Source organism: Jatropha curcas, chromosome 7 (assembly GCF_041381405.1).
Source record: "Jatropha curcas cultivar XTBG-Jc1 chromosome 7, XTBG_Jcur_1.0, whole genome shotgun sequence".
NCBI lineage: Eukaryota > Viridiplantae > Streptophyta > Magnoliopsida > Malpighiales > Euphorbiaceae > Jatropha > Jatropha curcas.
Genome location: NC_143157.1, coordinates 3,262,206 through 3,283,771, shown reverse-complemented (window position 1 = coordinate 3,283,771; position 21,566 = coordinate 3,262,206). Strand labels below are relative to the sequence as shown.

General features: G+C 34.6%; 1 protein-coding gene across 1 annotated transcript; it reads left to right on the top strand.

The window, feature by feature from the left end:
- The first annotated feature begins 10,029 nt into the window (after positions 1-10,029).
- On the top strand, positions 10,030-13,299 carry LOC105650957 (metal tolerance protein 4). The gene is made up of 7 exons (XM_012237926.3): positions 10,030-10,362; positions 10,645-10,814; positions 10,903-11,101; positions 12,037-12,215; positions 12,304-12,454; positions 12,579-12,709; positions 12,986-13,299. Exons 1-7 carry the CDS (start codon positions 10,161-10,163, stop codon positions 13,163-13,165), a joined length of 1,212 nt encoding a protein of 403 aa, XP_012093316.1. The 5' UTR covers positions 10,030-10,160; the 3' UTR covers positions 13,166-13,299.
- Positions 13,300-21,566: the final 8,267 nt, after the last annotated feature.

The window sequence follows — 21,566 nt, the reverse complement described above, 5'->3', positions numbered from 1 at the left end:
GTCTTTAAGATTAGATGATACTTTATGGGCCTACTGAATGGCTTTCAATACACTGATTGGAATGACTCCGTTTAGACTTGTTTTCAAAAAATCGTGTCACTTACCGGTAGAATTGGACTAGAAAGCATTTTGGCCTATCAGAACCCTGAATTTCAACCTGAGGAAGGCATCCCAATGGAGATTACTGCATATAGAAGAGTTGGAAGAAATACGACTTGATGCCTATGAAAATGCAAAGATTTATAAAGAACCGACCAAAAGCTGGCATGATAGACATATTCTGAAAAGGGAAATTAAAGGAGACCAAGTATTATTATTTGATTCCCGGCTCAGACTATTTCTAGGGAAATTAAAATCCTACTGGTCTGGACCATGTAAGGTGATCAAGTTACATCCACATGGCGCAGTAGAAATTTGGGGCAACAAATCCAAAACATTCAAGGTGAACAGCCAGAGACTCAAACTCTATCTAACCGGAGAAAATCTACCTGACATAAGCAGGTGGAATCTTATCAATCTAGGTTAGTACCCTGTCCTTAGCTAATATATATAGCAGTGCACAAATAATTTATAAAAATAAAAACACAAAATTTTTTATAAAATATAAGTAGGATTTTTTTTTTTAGTTAGTAGGAAAGTATTTAAATATATACACGTATTAAGTTTACCAATTATATAAATCATAAAACACAATATATATATAATAAAAATGAATTCAAGGAGCAAGCTAGGTGAGAGCCTAGTCCCTCGAAGGGTGAGCTGAGTTACAATTATGAGATCGCTTAGGCCAGGGAAGAAGCTAGCCTAAGTGACCACTTGAGCAGGGAAAGGAGATCACCTACCTCAGCCAAGAAGCCAAGGCAAACAACCACCTACCAAAAGGTAGGAGATTGCCTACCTCAACCAAAAGGCCAAGGCAGAAGATCACTTAACATGGACAAAACAAGAGCTAGGCACATTCCTACGTATTAGGTACGCAGCTTTAAGCACTCGCTTACTCAGCACACACTTGTCACTTAGGAGATTGCTTAGGCCACTAGACTAGCCAAATAACCTATTTAGGGAGATGAGTTGTCGACATGCAATGAAATGAAAATAACACATGTCATATAAACATCACAGAACATGCAAAATGCCTTTTTGCATAGTGTATAAGCAAATTTGAGAAACAAATTTACTCCTCTCTCTCACCAAACTTTGCTAGCACTCAGAACCTTACCAAGCTAAAAACAGAGAAGCTTTACACCCCATTAATGGCACCTAGGAAATGAGTTTCAGCCAAACTAGTGACATACAAACGTAGAAATGACCCAATATCACCTGATATGCCCAATGTTCATGTGCCAAATCCTTAGAAAACATTCGACAAACTAGAGAGAGCGAGGATTATACCATTCCATCGAGAGAAAATTGGCAAAGAACTCCTTAATTTAATTGAGGATCCAAGCAAACTTTCGAATGTTGATGGAAGAAATGGGGTAGGATAGTTTAAGAAGGTTTGAAGTTAGGTTGGTGCAGGAGGTTTTTGCTACATAATTAGCGACGAATTTTTAAAGGGCCCCACCTAACCACCTGTGAGAGTTGCCCACTCCCGTCTATAGTTAGTGCTTTTTTATGAAGGTGGGAAGAAATATTTTGCTTTTTTGTTGTGAAATAGAAAAAGACAAAAAAAAAAAAAAAAAAAGAAATCCTTGTTGAGGACGTTGGATTTTTCCCAAAAGATTAGAAAGAATCGAATTAAACGGGCTTCATTTATTTTATTTTATAAAATGGTTTTCTCTTTATTAAACCCGTTTAATCATCGGAAAAGGTTCTCTTATTTTAGTAAGAGTTTTATTTTGGAGTCGCCACCCTTATTAGAAAAAATTCTCGAATTAATTGATTCTTTGGAATCAACTAATCCGGTTTTAAACCAGGGATAGGATCAGGAGTTAGGTACGAAATGGGATGGTGTTAGGCACCCATTTCGCTTGGCTAAGCCAGCCTCCTAATTGTCCATTAATTCAAAATAATTTAACACTGCAATTAACTAAAAATTGAGATGTAAAACCTTTTATGCATTTTTGGAAAACATGTCAATCATAGATTCAATCTCATCCATACAACATGAAATAAACCAACCAAAGAAAGTGAGCGAGGAGAAAAGAGTTACAAACCACCCTAATCATTATAACCTACTCTCAAACCCTCCAAATTTCCCAAATCCAATCTATCGATTACAAGCAAGCTTTAATACAAATACTTATGAACTCATTACATTTTGTAATAAAAATTAAATAAAAAATAAATCCAAACCACAAGCAACAAACATAAAGAATAACAAATATCCACAGAAGAATATATTAATTATAAGACCATAACACAATTAATCATCCAACAAGCATGAATATGATGAATATAAATGAAACAAGATTAATAAATAAAGGGTTAGCATAATAACAATGAATATTAAACTAAATAATATGAATTTAAAGGACATAAATAATAAAGAAAAGAAATAATAAAGTGCTAGTAAATTAAAAGATAATAATTAAATGACAAAAATTTAAAGATTTTAACAAGATTTGAGTTCATGATCTTGATGTTCATCTTAGAAGGATAAACAAATCCACCAATCATTGATCTCAATCTTGTTTTTATTGTTTATTTGATCCATGTATGGCCTAATACGCCTCAAGAACCCTTTAAGGTCGGAGCTTGGCCAACGGATCACTGAATCAGGACGTTTATTGGTTAAGAACAAGACATTTTTGGGTAGCATGAGCCACAGGGTAATGGCGCACGCCACTACTATTGGCCTCATGACACAAAGATGCAGAAACCCCTATTTGGTTGATCCTAAGTTTCCCTCACAACCAGACCTAGAAATAGTGTTTTAAACACCAAAAAATCAAAGGAAAAGATGGAGAAAGCATTTAAAGGTTCTTAGGAACTACCTTTTGTGATTTCTTCGATGATTTGCTCAAATATGGATGAAGGGAAACCCAATACTTGGCCCTTGATTCAAAAATCTAAGGTTCAAAATTAGAGTTTGTGTTCGTAGGATTCTAGATTCTCTAAAGGGGGTTTTTGATTGATTAATAATAATTTCTCAACTCAAATCGAAGGTTTAACACAAGTCACCTTGAGATTTCTTTGGTTGAGTTTTCAAAATTCAAGAAATTCCCCTTTATTTTCCAAAAAGAATCCTCTTTTACACACCCCTTAATGCCTATTTATAGGCAAATGAGGGTGGGTAGCCCATTTTAGGGCAATGTGGCAAAAATGCCACTATTGGCTTCGCAATGGGATTGGAATCATTTTTATAAAATGAAACTGGGTGGCACACAAAACGAGGCAGTGCATCAAAAAATGTGCTTGCTCAGCCCGACACACTTCCCGGGCTCGATTTCATCACGAAATGCTTAGTAACCCGAAAAGGTAAAAGTGGTTAAACACATCAGTAATCTTAGCCACGGACCATCGGTCCAAAAACCAAGACAATCGGAAATCCTGGTCAAGTTTTATATGAAAAATGGTGTATCATCACTTAACCTTTTTAGGGCCCAAATTTAAGCATCTACAATTTGCCCCCACTTTGATAATATTTTGCTTTTTAAGCAAAATGTCATCAAAGTGTAAAGTAGACGTGTAAGTAAGAATATACTTACCTGATTTGCGTGGCACGCACGACTTCGATGGATGAAATGCACCATTCTAGCAGCTTTGTTGATGTGGATTTGAAAACCTGCCCAGGGGGAGTTACGGTACCACTACGGCATTTGAAGAGTGAAAGGATTGTGCCAGTTGACGGCTTCAATTGGGGATATTTCGATTGTCCCAGTACCATTATGAAATTTGAAGGGCGGACGGATTGCACCATAGTGATTGTCGGCGGCTTGTGCAGCTATCTTGGGCCAGTTGAAGACTTCAACTATGGATACTTCGATCGTCCCAGTACCATTACGACATTTGACAGATGGACGAATTGTGCCATGGTTATTGTAGATGACTTCTGTGGCTATCTTGTGCCATTTGACAGCTTTGAGTTGATAATGCTCCACTTTGGGAGGTTGTCCTTCCGGACGAAGAGAGGCGAAATAAGAGCGCCACACAAGATGGTTTCAAGGGTGCGCCACTTTCGACGGCTTCAATGGATGAATGATTCCGACAATTTAGTCGACCCAATTTTTGAAATGCTCCACTTCAGGTGACACTTCAATGGACAGTTAAACTGGAAAACTCTGGTTCAGGAGTCGCACCACTTCGGACAGCTTAAACTGGAAAACTTTGCTTCGGGAGATGCACCACTTTGGACAACTTAAATTGAAAAAAACTCCACTTCAGATGGTGTGCCACTTCGGACGGCTTAAACTGGAAAACTCCTCTTTGGAAGGTGCGCCACTTCAGATGGCTTAAACTTGAAAAACTCTACTTCGGGAGGTGTGCCACTTCGGACGGCTTAGCTTCTGAAATGCTCTGCTCAAGGGTGTGCCACTTCGGACGGCTTAAACTAGAAAACTCCACTTCGGGAGGTGCGCTACTTCAAACAGCTTAAGTTCTAGAATGCTCCGCTCGGGAGAAGTACCTACATAATGATTCTTGCAATATAGGGTAAAAGGCTCTCCGGCCAATTATGGTTAGAAATTCAATCATTAGGCCCGAAAAAGTGTGCGCGTATGGCACATGATTTTGGTATAAATTTTCAAACTATTTGTCATCTCAAGTTTACTTATATAAATTCTATTTAAAAATTTACTTTTTAAAAAATATATCCAATCACAACTTAAAAATATGAAGAAAAATATTATTAAAAAATAATATACTTTTTTCTTCTTCTTTTATCTCTCTTCTAAATAAATATTATAGATTCAATAAAATATATTTTTTAAAAAATATATCCAATCAAATCATAAAATAGAAAGAAAAAAGAATATTAATAAAAGAATATATTTTCTTTCTTTTTTTATCTATCTCCCAAATAAAATATTTTAATTTATAATAAAAATAGAATTAAATATTTAATAAATAAAATATATAAAAAAATTTTAAATGTCTCATTGTCATATATATTTATTAAAAACTAAATTTAGTAAAGATAAAACTTAAAATTTTTGAAATGTGTAATTATCTATATGTATTTATTTAAAAAATATACTCCTCGTCCCATTTTGTTTGCATAGTTTGACAAAACACGCCTATTAAGAATTTAGTCAAATAAAATTATTTTGCCATTTTTTTACCCTTAACTCATTGAGGATATTAATAAATAATAAAGGATCATCAAAGTTATCATGGGAAAAATAATTATTGTTCAAATTTAGAAATCTTGCAAACATTTTGGGACATCTAAAAAAAGAATAATAAGCAAACAAAATAGGATGGAGGGAGTATATTTTTTGACTCATTAGGAGACTTGATGGGCCGAAATAATTGATAGCCTCGCAAAGCGGGCAAATCTTGTTGTGTTATTTCAATATAAATTGCATGAATGCATGATTGTTTTTGTACATTTTACGTTTGTTCGTGTTGTTTTGTTTCAAAGTGAATTGCAGGAACAAAGTTGGAGCAAAGACTTGTTCTATACAAAAATAGGGCCAAAACAAGTTAAAAAGATAAGAGAATTCCTTGATCCAGCCTTCACGCCGCCAAGCAAGTCGCAACAAAGAAAAACGCCCACGTCGCGAGCGCTACCAGAAGTCGCGCATGCAACCTACACCCAGAAAAGCTAGTCGCGAGCGCGACATTCGCATACGCGGGCACGACAAGCAGATCTGAGTGTCAGAAGCAATTGGACCAGAAGACGCGAGCGCACCTTCCATCTGCACGGGCGTGAGAAAGCACCTTTGAGAAGCAGAAAGTTTGCCAGCGGAATACGCGAGCGCGCCTTCCATATGCGCGAGCGCGAACAAAACTCTTGAGAGGCAAAAGCATTTGGAGCATAAGTCGCGAGCGTGACCTTCACCAGCGCGAGCGCGAGTCGAGATTTCCAGGAGACGTGATTGCTGCCTTTTCATCAGAGAATCATATCTTTCCATGCAAGGGTCGGGACTCCTCTTAAGAGAAGTCACCTCAAGCACCTCTTAGCCAACCAATCACTACCAACAACACCATCACTCTCCTCCTCTATAAATAGCAATCAAAGTGAAGCAAGAAAGAGAGACAGATAGATACAGAATTGATTCTTATTCACAATTAGATTCACAAAACACTTAGATTGTATTAGGAGAAGTGTGTTAGTAGTACTTAGAGCAAGATTGACGAAAGTCACTTGTTATTGATTGTGCCAAGAACACCAAGAAGTTCCTCGAGGTGTGACGCCCTCCGGAGGCTTGAGTTAGATTCATTCTTTCTCTTGTTTTATAGACTTATTGTATGTTGTTCTTCATAACTCTTCTATGCAAAGCAACAATATTTAGTTGGTAGTATTCAATAAAAATTCTTTAAGTTATCTTTTGGTCTTTGTTTAATCAAAGTTACTAGATTATATTATCAGAAGGAAATAGTTTAGTAAAGATCAAAGAGATTTAATTCATTGAATTGAATTTGCATATGCATATTTCACTTATTTCTGTTGGAGTTACATCTTTCTTATTGAAATAATCAAAGAATAAGAATTAGGTTTAATATTCAACAAGATAGGGATTTTATTATATGTAGAAATACATATAATAGAAAGTATAATTCTATACTGAGAAGTTGAATTATATTATACCGTATGTAATTAAAGAATTCTTTATTGTATATTACAAGCTTTTGAATAGAAAAGAGAAAATCCTGTGCATGATTAATTATTCTAAGTATTTTACTACACACTTGTCTTTGTGATTAATTATTCTAAGTAATTTACTGTACACTTGTCTTTTAATTTAATTAAACATTAGCTTTAGCATAAATAGAAATCACTCACTTCTGTATTTATTTCTATAAATACATCATTAAGAATAAAGTAGCAAGTGGACTCAACCCGTTCCTCGTGGGATCGATCTTTTATTACTACGTTGCGATCCGTATACTTGTGGGAACTCAAAAGAGACGCAACAATAATACTGCGGTCTACGCAACAAGTAATAATCCTCCCCTAGACTCACCAAATTATTGAAAACACTTGTAGTCGAAAGGATTCAAATTCGAAACCTCTCACTCCTCACATAAGTGATAAGACAATCAGACATACATGGTTGGCTTGCAAAATAATTTTTATAAATATATCCAATCAACTAATAAAATGTTATTTTCTCATTAGCTATGACTAAGGTTATTTGGAATATCCTAAATTTCAACAAAGGCGCTATCGAAAATTCTATTATTTCTCCTTCCCCTATTCCCACATTTATATGTAAAATAGAAGTATGTGCAAATTTGATTTTCGAGCTAAAATTTCTGATAGCATCAATTGTCTTTTCAAATTCTTTCCAAATACCCACTTATAAATAACGTCAGTTTACATCTAAGAACTTGCACATGAATTACAATAAAAAAAATTCAAAAATTCACTTCCTATAACCATGTCATGTCCATTTGATTTGAACCTGCAATTTCTTGATTTGCCCATAGCTTTAAAAAATGTGCTTACTCCGACTATTAGGGATGAAAGTGGTTGATAGTTTTAAAAATTAAATCCGTAATTCTCGAAAAGGAAGAATTTATGGGAACAATTTTTTCATATTTCCATCAAAGCGCTATCATTTTGAGAGAGCATTCAAAAAAGATTTGGTAAATAATCTTTTGTGCTTCACTTGTATAATCCATGCTATTTTTTCACAATTTTTAATACAATTTATTATTGAACATCAAATTCCAGAAAAATTAACTTCATTTATACCACATAGTGCAAAATCCTAACCTATTTATTTCACTTTCAATGCCATCATTGTTTCTAGATTTCTCTTGGAAACCAACTAATTTTATGAAAATCTGATAGTTATTTTTGATGTGTTGCAATATTAATTTTAATTAAAAGTATAAATTTTGGTAGATGTTATCTTGTTTTAGATGTAATCCATATCTTGTAAGCTTAGTCTTATAATAGTATGAATTCTTTTTGAAAAGAAAATGCATTATGGATTAATTTTGATTATGAAAGGAAGATAACCCGGGATTTAATAGTAAACATGAAACGATCATAAGAGTATGATATTCTAGCAAGAGTGTCGTCATTTACACTAGCTTGCCCTCTTATCCATTTAATGAATATTGTTAGACCTACGAGATAAAATATCTTTATAATTTTTAATAATAATACTAAAAAGTCTGTTTCATTTAAGAGCAAAAACACGAGTTTGAGATAAGCATGATCATGGTTTCAGAATCACCGGTTTCAGTTCAAAACCATCGATTCCAATTATAAAAAAGATGAAACTAAAATTGAACCACTTCTAAATGATATATAAGATGATTTTGGATATAATTATTGTGGTTTTAAACGATAGAATTATTATGGCTATATAGTCAAAGTGATGGCATGTGAAACATAATTTTATAAAATAAATCAAATCAAATCATTCAGTTTAGTGTAATTTAATTTTTAAAAACTTGATTCAATTTTAGTTTTAATAGGAAAAATGATTTCTTTTTTAAAGTTTAGTTTAGCTTTTATTATATAAAAAATTGAATCTAATAATTAAATTGATTTAATTCAAAATCAAAAAATTGGATAAGTTAAATTAATTTGATTAAATTTAATTTTTTTAAAATTTTATTTATTTAATTTATATTAATTTGAACCAAACTAACCGAATGCTTGATAAACTAACAGTTGATCTGTATCAAAACTTCGCACAATTCTTTGGGGCAAATAGCGATCGCTTTTGTATCAGTTGCCAAGTCGGTTGCTAAAGTCGTCAATAGTGGCCGCTCATTTGGTCGCTAAACTATAGACAATTTTACAGTAATTCGCTGGTGCAAATGGTTGCTATTCTCCATCACTAAAAGCGGTTGCTAAAACATATATTTTTTTAATGATATTTTATCAAAGTTCTTCTTTACTCGTGATCTACAAAAGAATGATGATATTGATTTTTAATAAATTCACTCAAGTGACAATCTTGATAGTTTGCTCACCAAAGTACATTACACTACACATTTTTTAAGAATTAATACACAAAATTAAAATATATAAATTCAAAGATCTTAAGTGATATTTTGACGAGGGAGAGTAGACAGATACAATACTCTTTTTCCCTTTAACCAATATTTTTTCCTATTGGTTTTTCCTAGTAAAGAATTTTTAATAAGCCAGTATTTCGACGCGTATTATTAGAAGAGAATGATGTACTTATTTTCTTTCACTAAGATTTTTTTCTTTTCCACGTGGTTTTCTTATTAAAGTTTTAACTTGACATATTCTTTGAAGGATTAACATCCAACGGGTAATGTTCTGAAATTAGTAGATATATTATATATAATAGAAGTTTATATACTTAATTAGTGAGAAGTCTACATTTCTAAATTTACAGAGAAGTCTATATTCCCAATTAAGGTACCACTTGTGTGTCTATATATAAGTGTCTTCTCATTAATAAGAATGTCGCTCATATTTTTTTTTTATTTATTCTCTCCCAAATTATAACAAAATAAATGTTTGTTTTCAATCAAATATTATAATTAAAAAATTAAAAAATAATAAGAAAAATTAAAAAAAATCAAATATTCAATATAATTTTGTAATTCTAGAATCTTTAAATCAAATATTTTGTAAGACAACAAAATGCAGTAATTTTATAATTATAATTTTATTTTAAAATAAAATTTTCCTATGTTTAAGCTTTTTTAAATAATTTTTGTTAATTAAAAATAATTATTATTTTCAATAGAAAACTGTTCTACTACAAAATTAGGATGCTAATTGTATAAAAAAAAAATATCTTTTTTAAACAAAATATATATAGCTGTTAAATTAACTTTAGATTTAGAAGATCAAAATTCCAATATTAGAAAGAGATAAAAAGAAAAAATGAAATAAGTTATCAGTATCTATCTGACTAGCTCTGGACAGCTCAAAATATCCTACTGTCTACTGTCGATTTCATTTTTTTTTTTTTTTAATCTTTTGATAGGGCTATCATTTTTCATCATAAAATCGTCTCGTCCTTTTACCCCTCTGTGGTTGTCCTTTCGCCAACTTCCTTTCTCTTGTAGCTACAAAAAAACTTGGAAAACGGGTCAAGCTTTTCCGAAATATGGAAGGAGAATCCAGTCCGAATTCGAATTCTAAGGCTCCTTTGTTAGTAAATCAAAGAAAGGGAAGCGGCAGACTGAGTCGAGGCTCACTCAGAGACGAGTTTTTATCAAGATTGCCTGATAAGCTTCGTTCTGGACTTGGTGTTGATGTTGAATCTCCTTTTCATATTGATTTGTCCAAAACCAAAGAACTGTCCAAAGGTTTCATCCTTTTTGTATTTTTCTACTACATTCTTTTTTTTTTTTTTTTTTTGAATTACTAGTACGTTTTAATTAAATTTTATAATTCTAAATTTAATAGTTGATTTAAATATGAATGTCCATTTTATGTCAAACAAAATATTTAAAGACAACTTGGATATTTAAAATGAAATTTAATTATAAATTATTTTTTAAAAATATTAATTTGTATTTAGTGAAATTTATTTGTAACTAAAATGAATTTTGTATGAGTTTATATATTTTTTCAAAATTAATTAACAGGTGCAAGAGAGTATTACGAGAGACAATTAGATACCTTGAAATCATTCGAAGAAGTTGATTCTCTGGAGGTAGATGGCATTGTCGACGAGGAAGACGATGAAGAACACCGGCAAGCTGAATGGGCCATGCGAATATCCAATTATGCAAATATTCTACTCTTAGCAATTAAGGTCAATTGATATTAGTTAATTGATACTGTTTAACTCATCTTTTGTGTAATACATCTGTTGATTGATATTAGTTTTGTACAATATGCAGATTTATGCTACAGTAAGAAGTGGGTCAATAGCCATTGCTGCATCAACATTAGATTCTTTGCTTGATCTCATGGCTGGTGGAGTACTTTGGTTCACTCACCTATCTATGAAAAGCATAAATATATACGACTACCCTATTGGAAAATTAAGGTTGCAGCCTGTGGGTATAATCATCTTTGCTGCGATTATGGCTACACTCGGTATGCAGTTTCATATTCTTTTTTGAAGTTAGATTTATTGCTTTATAAATATAATCTTGTTTTAAATTCTCAAATGGAAAGGAAGTTGAAAGATGGTGAGTTATTTTTGTTTCCTATGATTTTGTGAGAAGTTTTCAGGACAAATTGGACATAACTAGTTATAGTTTTATATATTGCTGTCTGAAATTGACAACTGGAAACATGCCGATAGTATCAGGAAGCTTTTCTGTTTTGCATATATGAAATGCCTTGTGAAATCTTGGAGAATATAATATGCAGTTGTCGAAATTTTGCATTTTCTTATTTTCTTGTAGCAGTTCTTACATCAAATGGTGAATCCCTCTACACCATTAGTGTTCAAGAACTCTTTTGGGCCTGCATCGTACGACATGATGGACAAGATTCAATTCTTCTCACTGGGAAAAAAAATTGCTAGAATATTCAACATAAATGCAAAATGCATGCAGGTCAAGATATGTTATAGAATTTGTTTCTTTAACATTTGATAACACAAATCTGATAAAAGTTCTATTTGTGGCTCTTTAACATTCAATATATCAATTCTTAGTCCATTTAAATATGTAAATCCTTGTCATATTCCCCTGCTCTTTTCTTGAAGTCCTTTGATAACGACATATTCAATATATAAATCCTTAGTCCATCTTTAACATTCTTATTTAAGTATATTACCCACTTGATGGCGTATACAGTTATTGCTATAGGTGCTTATCACAATGAACATGAATTTTTTATTTCCTTTACATGTAATTATTTTCACAAAAATGTTTTGACCTATCATAAGAACTATTTCTTGGAATGAAAGAACAACAAATTTGTGAGCCTTTCCTTTAGGAAAAAGGATTTTAGGATTTTACTTTCTGAATATGGCATGCATTCATAAAGAATAAAATTGCTAAGACTTGCAATTTTTACAGGGTTTCAGATATTGATCCAGGCTGTTGAAGAACTAGTTAAAGATGAAGCCACTGAAAAGATGTCCTCAAATCAATTAATGTGGCTCTACATAATCATGATTACTGCCACTGTGGTGAAGCTGGCACTTTGGCTTTACTGCAGAAGCTCAGGAAACAAGATTGTTCGCGCTTATGCAAAGGTTTTTTCTATTTATTGAATAGTTAGCTTTCTAGTGATCGGCTTGTAAATTATCATTTTTATAACTCCTTGACATTGCTAATTCTCAGGATCACTACTTTGATGTAATAACGAATGTAGTAGGTTTAGTTGCAGCTGTTCTTGGTGATAAGTTCTACTGGTGGATAGACCCTGCTGGTGCTATTTTACTTGCCATTTACACAATATCAAATTGGTCTGGAACTGTTTTTGAAAATGCAGGTAGTTTTTTCACCCATGTTTTGTTCCAAAGGGTTAGGATAAACAGAAAAGTATTTCTTGATCATTCTCAATTCTCATTATTTTTTAATATATTCAACCATTTAAGACAAGCTTCTTCTTGCAGTTTCACTTGTTGGACAAACAGCCCCTCCTGAAGTCCTGCAAAAGTTAACATATCTTGTCATAAGGCATCCTCAAGTTAAGCGCGTTGATACTGTCCGTGCTTACACCTTTGGTGTTCTTTACTTTGTCGAGGTTAGTCATAGTATTGATGTGATTCTAGTTTTCTTGGCTACTGATGGAAAAATATTGCTAAGGACGCAACATTTTCCAAATGTTACAATCTGAAGTATTTTTGCACCATTTTGCTTGAAGTGCATTAGCAATGGTTATTTTCAAGTCACCTTCCTCATTTATGTTCGAAAAGGCTAAGAAAAAGTATTTCAGACCTTATTTTAAGCAGGGAAAGTTTTCAATTTCAGGGAAAATTAAGTAGTTAAATTTCAGCCATTTATATGTCCCCTGAAACAGGTTGACATTGAACTCCCAGAAGAATTGCCTTTGAAAGAAGCACATACTATCGGAGAGACTTTACAGAACAAAATTGAGAAACTGCCAGAAGTTGAGAGGGCATTTGTTCATCTTGATTTTGAGTGTGAACACAAACCAGAGCACTCTGTTCTTAGCAGGCTACCCAACAGTCAACCTTAATTAATACCTTATATAAATGTACACATTTATATATTTGTGTATCGCTAGTGTAAAATGCACCTTTATTGAAATTATGCTTTTGGTGGTCTAAATTATTGGTTGTTTCAATGAGAGATTTCTATGAATTTGGTTCATCCTCTTTCAATGTTTTAGCTCTACCAATGTTTCAGATGGTAGTTGCATTTTATTTGTCTGATTTTTTTTTCCACCTTTTGTTAAACAATACAAATATGAATGAGTGAAATGAATCTATACATATGTATAAAATTGGGATACCTAAAGCAATTATTAAATGGACTAATTTGCCTTCCAAAAAAAAAAAAAAGGACTATTTCAAATTAATCAAACTGATTTGATTAAATAAATTAGTTCATTTCTTAGCTATTTTAAATGAATTTGGACTTATTCTTTAGATTTAATGAAAACCAAACTAAATTCGAAATAAATTTCAAATGCATAACACCAGAAGCACAGGTTAATTAAATTAACCTAGACCATTTGAAATAATGGGTCCCACATGACTAACCTTTCAATTTGTCGAGAGGAGACAATAATTGAAGTAATAGGTCCCACCTAGCTAACCAATAACTAATATTTGTATTTGTTTTGGAACCTCTAAACGGTAGGTACATAGGAAGAAGAGAAAAAAGAAACTTACAGAAGAGTACTATGCCTTTCCTGCTAAAAGAACTCAATTATTTATCAATTCTGTAGGAAAATAGTAATGGGCATGAAAAGTACTGTGACAGCCCTCGTGCACCAGAAGCGGTAAGAGTACAAAATCAGCACGTTGCCTACCTTTCATAATCTTTATGTTTTAATAAAGATAATGTTAAATTTACTAAATTAATTTTTAATGTTAATAAATTAATTTATAAAAATTGAGCTGGAGACTAACGTTCAACGAGAGTTATTAGATTTAATATTTTTTTGTTAAAAAAAAATAGAAATTATGGTAGGATTGGAAAACATGCTAAAATCTGAGATTTTTTTAACTATTTATGCCGCCTTCAAATACTTAATCATCTAAATCGCTAATTTTATACGGTAAAATTTCATATTTTTAGGCTTAGTCTTATTTAATTTTCTATAATTTTTAGGTTCATTGTTATTTAGTTTCCCTTTATTTAATCTCTTTTGGTCAATTAATCTCTTTTTGTCAAGACTTGCAAAGAGATCATTTCAAGAGTTTTGTCCTTTAATCTTTTTGTTTTGAAATCTATGTTTTGCTTTGATACCTATTTGCTTATCATGTTTAATTTAACTATGTTTGGCTTCCTTCCAAAAAAAAAAAAAAAAACTATGTTTGGCTAATTTCTTTATTCTTGAATTTAAGGATGTAGCCCTTCAACTCAATTATGGTTAATTAATAATTTAATTGAATTAAAGTTTATTTACGATTTCATTCTATTGGTATTATTCATAAAGTTTTCATTCCAGTGAAAAATTATTTTTTTTCTTGTTTATTTCTATTTTTTTGTCCCGGAAAAGATTGAAATCGAGATCAATATGGGTAAGAATGGAAGGTATGCACTTTTCCATGACCAACTACCTTACTGTGAGATATGTTTGGGAGATGATTTAGGTAAAATTTAAGCTAAATCACAAACATCATAATTTGGGGAATGATTATTCAATACTCCCACAAGGTAGCAACCCAAGTTGGTCCGCTTCTGTTCCATCATATGCCACGAATCATAAGCCAAACCAATTATGAAATATGAACTCTAGTTATATATAATAATTTCATAACTTACATGTATTAGAATGGCCGGTAGATGTAAACAAACCAGGAATAGCGTAAAAGGTGAGAGAAAAACTCAAGAATCGTATATTGAATAATCGAGAAAATGTTATAACTGTAAATCGCTAATGTCAAAGTTAGGTGTACCCACACACGTGATGAAAAGAAAAAAAAAAGTTAGGTGAAAGTTGGTAAGCAACTTTGACAAAGATAGAGAGCCGTGAATGAGTTATACACGGCTCTCTCATCTTCCTTTTCTATAAATAGGAGAGGATTTGCCTCCGTTCAATACACCAAAATAGAGAGAGTGAGAGCAATTGTGAGAGAGCAATTGTGAGAGAGAAAAATAAGTGAGATTATTCAAGAAGAAAAATTAAGCTTAATTTTTCAGATATTCTTGAATAGAGAGTTGTGAGTGTATGTAAACAATTTATTTATTTTTCTCCTATAAAAGATCTGTGGCAGTCCGGAGACGTAGGCAAGATTGGCCGAACTCCGTTATCAAATTGTGTGTTATTTTCTGACTTATTAGGGATTTTGCGTAATTTATCCCAACAACTGGTATCAGAGCTGAAAGTTTCGGCAGGTCCAGCCGGTCAGATAGCGGTATCAGATCCATAGATATACTTTGAAAATAAATATACCATGACGATGAGAAAATTACGACGAGTCTATTGGTGTTGTCCGCTCGGAAAGTCGTTGTAGAATCGGCTTAGTGGTAAATAGTAAAACGGTAACTCAAGTTGGTGGTGAACAATACTATTGGCGTTACTGTTGCTGAGCCCAGTGACTCTTAAGCCCAGCACTATTCACGTATAGTACTATTCACGTATAGTACTATTCACGTGTACGATTACTATTCACGTATACGATTACTATTTACGTATAGTAGTATTCACGTGTACGGTTACTATTCACGTATACTAACAATCAAGGCGGAGTTAGACTCGAGTGGGAGCAATGGCTGCAGATGAAGGAAAGTCGAAAATTGAAAAATTCGACGATGCAGATTTTGGCTTTTGGAAAATGCAGATAGAGGATTATCTGTATCAGAAAGGTCTTTTCAAACCTCTCTCCGGAATAAAGCCAGAGGCTATGAAGGAAGAAGATTGGAATCTTCTAGACAGACAAGCACTCGGGGTTATTCGTTTAACCCTCTCCCGCAATGTTGCCTTCAACATAGCAAAAGAAAAGACCACGGCGGGTCTTATGGCGGCTCTTTCCAATATGTACGAAAAGCCATCGGCCGCAAACAAAGTTCACTTGATGAGACGATTATTCAATCTACGAATGACGAAAAGCGCATTTGTGGCCCAACATCTCAATGAACTCAATACAGTGACAACCCAATTGAGTTCAGTTGGAATTGAATTTGATGAAGAGGTACGAGCATTGATACTTTTGTCTTCCCTACCAGAAAGTTGGAATGCTACTGTTACAGCTGTGAGTAGCTCGTCCGGAAGCAAGAAGTTAAAATTTGACGATGTTCGTGACCTAGTTCTCAGTGAAGAGATCCGACGGAGAGAGTCAGGTGAACCTTCAACTTCTTCAGTCTTGCATACAGAATCGAGAGGAAGAAATTCAACCAGAGGGAATGGAAGTGGTAGATCGAACTACCGAGGCAAATCAAAGGACAGGAGGTCCAAATCCAGGAATCCCAGCAATTTCAATAGCACAAAGACCATTGAATGTTGGAATTGTGGAAAAACTAGTCACTACAAAAATCAGTGCAAGAATGCACCTAAGCACCAGGAGGGGAAGTTAGAGGCAAATGTTGCTTCCACCTCAGGAGAAGATGATGCACTTATATGCTCTTTGGAGAGCAAGCAGGAGTCTTGGGTTTTAGATTCCGGTGCGTCAATTTCATGCAACTTCACAAAAAGAACTCCTTGAAAGGTATGCCCCCGGAAATTTTGGAAAAGTATACCTCGGTAATGACCACCCATGTAATATTGTTGGTAAAGGAGTAGTGAAGATTAAGTTGAATGGGTCTACATGGGAGTTGAAGGATGTTAGACATATTCCTGATCTGAGAAAGAACTTAATCTCAATAGGCCAGTTGGCCAGCGACGGCTACACAATAACCTTCCATGGCGATAATTGGAAAATTACAAAAGGTGCAATGATGGTTGCTCGTGGAAGTAAGATTGTTACTCTTTACAGCACAGGAGGAGCAAGCTATTCCATTGCTGTTGCAGCAAACAGTGAAACTCTCAATATATGGCATTAGAGGCTTGGCCACATGAGTATGAAAGGAATGAAGATTCTACACTCACAGGGAAAACTACCAGGTCTTCAGTCAATTGAAATTGACATGTGTGAAGACTGCATATTTGGAAAGCAGAAAAGAGTCAGCTTTCAGACAAATAGAAGAACCCCAAAGAAGGAGAAACTTGAGCTTGTTCACTCCGATGTGTGGGGACCAACTACTGTCTCATCCATTAGTGGGAAACACTACTTTGTGACTTTTATTGATGATCACTCTCAGAAAGTTTGGGTTTACTTTCTAAAATATAAGTCAGAAGTATTTGATGCTTTCAAAATTTGGAAAGCTATGGTTGAAAATGAGACAGGATTGAAGATCAAAAAGCTAAGAACTGACAATGGTGGTGAATATGAAGACACCAGGTTCAAGAAGTTCTGCTATGAGCATGGAATCAAGATGGAGAGAACCGTGCCAGGCACGCCTCAACACAATGGTGTAGCTGAGCACATGAATCGAACGTTGACAGAAAGAGCCAGAAGCTTATGTGTACAATCAGGCTTACCAAAGCAGTTCTGGGCAGAAGCAGTCAACACAGCAGCTTACTTGATCAATCGAGGTCCATCGGTACCATTGGAGCACAAAATACCAGAAGAGGTATGGAGTGGAAAAGAAGTAAAACTCTCACACCTAAGAGTTTTCGGTTGTGTAGCATATGTGCATATAAGTGATCATGGCATGAATAAGGTTGATCCCAAATCTAAGAAATGCATTTTCATCGGCTATGGCGGAGATGAGTTTGGATACCGCCTCTGGGATGAAGAAAATAAGAAAGTGATCCGCAGTAGAGATGTGGTCTTCAATGAAAGAATTATGTACAAGAACAGACATAACACAGTTGCCAGCGGCTCAGAGCAGAGTGGGCCAGTGTTTGTAGAGGTGGACGATATCTCAGAAAGTCTGCCGAATGAGTTAGTTAAAGATCCTCAATCAGAGGAATCAACCGGCACACCACAAACTTCTCCTCCAAAAGCTTTAAGAAGGTCTGAACGTCCTCCAAAGCCTAACAGAAAATATATAAATTATTTGTTATTAACAGATGGAGGAGAACCTGAATGCTTTGAGGAAGCATGTCAAACGGTAGATGCCAGCAAGTGGGAGCTTGCCATGAAAGACGAAATGAAGTCTTTAATCTCCAATCAAACATGGGAACTAGCTGAGTTACCCGTGGGAAAGAAGGCACTTCACAAAAAACGGGTGTATCGAGTGAAAGAGGAACATGATGGTTCCAAGAGATACAAAGTTTGACTGGTAGTCAAAGGTTTCCAGCAAAAGGAAGGAGTTGACTACACCGAAATATTTGCACCAGTTGTAAAACTCAATACTATCAGGTCTGTGTTGAGTATTATTGCCAGTGAAGGGCTCTACCTTGAGCAGTTGGACGTAAAGACGGCGTTTCTTCACGGAGACTTGGATAAGGAGATATACATGTACCAGCCAGAAGGATTCTCATAAAAAGGAAAAGAGAATATTGTGTGTAAACTCAAGAAGAGCTTATATGGCTTGAAGCAAGCCCCAAGACAGTGGTATAGAAAATTTGACGGCTTCATGCACAGAGAAGGTTTCCAGAGGTGCAATGCCGACCACTGTTGTTACTTCAAAAGGTTTAAGACTAATTATATCATTCTATTACTTTATGTCGATGATATGTTAGTAGCAGGACCAGATATAAATGAAATCAAAAACTTGAAGAAGCAATTGTTAAAAGAATTTGACATAAAGGACTTGGGCCCAGCGAAAAAGATTCTTGGAATGCAAATCACGAGAGATAAGCAAAAACAGGTGTTGCAGTTATCTCAAGCGGAGTACATCAATCGTGTATTGCAAAGATTCAACATGAACGATGCTAAGCCGGTCAGCACACCCTTGGCTAGCCATTTTCGCTTATCCAAGGACCAGTCCCCTCAGACGGAAGAAGAGAGAAAAGACATGGCCAAAATTCCTTATGCTTCAGCCATAGGAAGTTTGATGTATGCGATGGTCTGTACGAGACCAGATATTGGCCATGCAGTGGGAGTTGTTAGCAGGTATATGTCAAATCCAGGGAAAGCTCATTGGGAAGCGGTAAAGTGGATTTTGAGGTATCTACGAGGCACTACTGAGAAGTTTTTGTACTTTGGTAAAGGAGAACTAAAAGTACAAGGTTATGTAGATGCAGACTATGGAGGCGACATTGATCACCGAAGAAGCACCACAAGTTATATTTTCACTGTTGGTACTACAGCTGTTTGTTGGATGTCACAGGTATAGAAGATTGTAGCTCTATCCACCACAGAAGCTGAATATGTCGCAGTGACAGAAGCCAACAAAGAGATGATATGGCTTCAAGGTTTGTCAACAGAGTTGGGATTCATGCAGGAAAAGAATGTTTTGTACAGTGATAGTCAGAGTGCAATACATTTGGCAAAGAATTCAGCATTCCATTCTAGAACAAAACACATTGGTCTTCGATATCATTTCATCAGGTCTCTGCTTGAGAATGATGTGCTAAAGTTAGAGAAGATTCAAGGAAACAAGAATCCAGCTAACATGTTAACAAAGGTGGTGACCATTGACAAACTGAAGTTGTGCTCTACTTCAATTGGCCTGCTAGAATAACAGACCAGAGAAGATTGCTGCAGAATTAATGTGTGAAGACAGATTGAAATCAGTCTTCAAGTGGGAGATTGTCAAAGTTAGGTGTACCCACACACATGATGAAAAGAAAAAAAAAATTTAGGTGAAAGTTGGCAAGCAACTTTGACAAAGATGGAGAGCCGTGAATGAGTTATATACGACTCTCATCTTCCTCTCCTATAAATAAGAGAGGATTTGCCTCCGTTCAATACACCAAAATAGAGAGAGTGAGAGCAATTGTGAGAGAGCAATTGTGAGAGAGAAAAATAAGTGAGATTATTCAAGAAAAAAAATTAACCTTAATTTTTCGGGTATTCTTGAATAGAGAGTTGTGAGTGTATGTAAACACTTTATTTATTTTTCTCCTATAAAAGATCTGTGGCAGTCCGGAGACGTAGGCAAGATTGGCCGAACTCCGTTATCAAATTGTGTGTTATTTTCTGACTTATTAGGGATTTTGCGTAATTTATCCCAACAGCTAATGCTTGAGTTATTTACACATACTATACTAAGCTGAGTTGGTAGTTAATAATACACATGTAGAAACCTAGATGAGCTGGCGCAATAAATAAAAGAGCATATGTCTTCATCCCCCCCTCAAGTTGGAGGGTGCAAGTCTTGCGGTCCCAACTTGCAAATAAGATCTTAAAAGTGAGCATTGCTTAAAGGCTTGGTGAAACATCAACCAAGGGAGATTGAGAAGACACATTGAAGGGTTTGATGAAGCCTTTCTTGAGATGATTACGGACCCGATGACAATCAATATCCACTTGTTTTGTGTCTTCATAAAACACTAGATTTGCCGTAACCTGCATAGCAGCCTGGTTATCACAGTAAAGAGAGATAGGAAGTTGAATTGGAACTTGAAGATCAGTGAGTATATAAGAGGTCCAAAAGGAATTCATAGATAGTTGCAGCCATGCCCCGATATTCAGTTTCAGTGGAAGACCTTGAGACAATTGTTTGTTTCTTGGATTTCTAAGAAATCAAAGCATTGCCAAGAAAGACACAATAACCTGTCAAAGATTTTCTTGAAAAAGGACAAGATGCCCAATTTGCATCATAAAAGGCCTGAAGTTTCAAGTCAATAGAAGCAGAGTAAAAAAGGCCTTGAGAAAGAGAACCATGTAAATATTTAACAATCTGAAGTGCTGCTGCCATGTGAGGTTTCCTTGGAGAGGCCATAAATTAGCTCAAATATTGTGAGTAATAGATATCTGGTCTAGTCAAAGTGACATAAAGGAGTTTACCAATAAGTCTTGATTGGGTTCTTCCAAGAGATCACCTTTATTTAGTGAAAGCTTAATAAAGCCTTTGGATATGTTGGTTTAGAAGAGCAGAAAAATAAGAAAGAGAGGAAAAATCTGCAGATTTTGTAAGTGTGGAGAAACAAATCTTCACATTTCATTATTTCCATTACAGCATAATGTAAATATTTATACTAGAGTTATTCTAAAGTTTGTTCGTCAACCTTCCATAAGTCAAGGAAGTTTCTTCACCAAACTTCTATAAGTCAAGGAAGTTTGTTCACAAAACCTACCTAAAAGCAAGGTAGTCCACCTACTTCTTGACTTCAACAAAGTACAACAAAATCTAAATGACTATAACAAAATACCTCCAAAAACTGTCAACATCACTTGCATCAATTTTACTTCAATGGAGCTGTAGCTGTAACTTTAACACTCCTCCTTGATGCAAGAGTTGAGAAAAACACCAAGTCTATTCCTAAGAAATTCAAATCTTGGTTTTTGCAATGCCTTGATGAAAATATCTGCTGT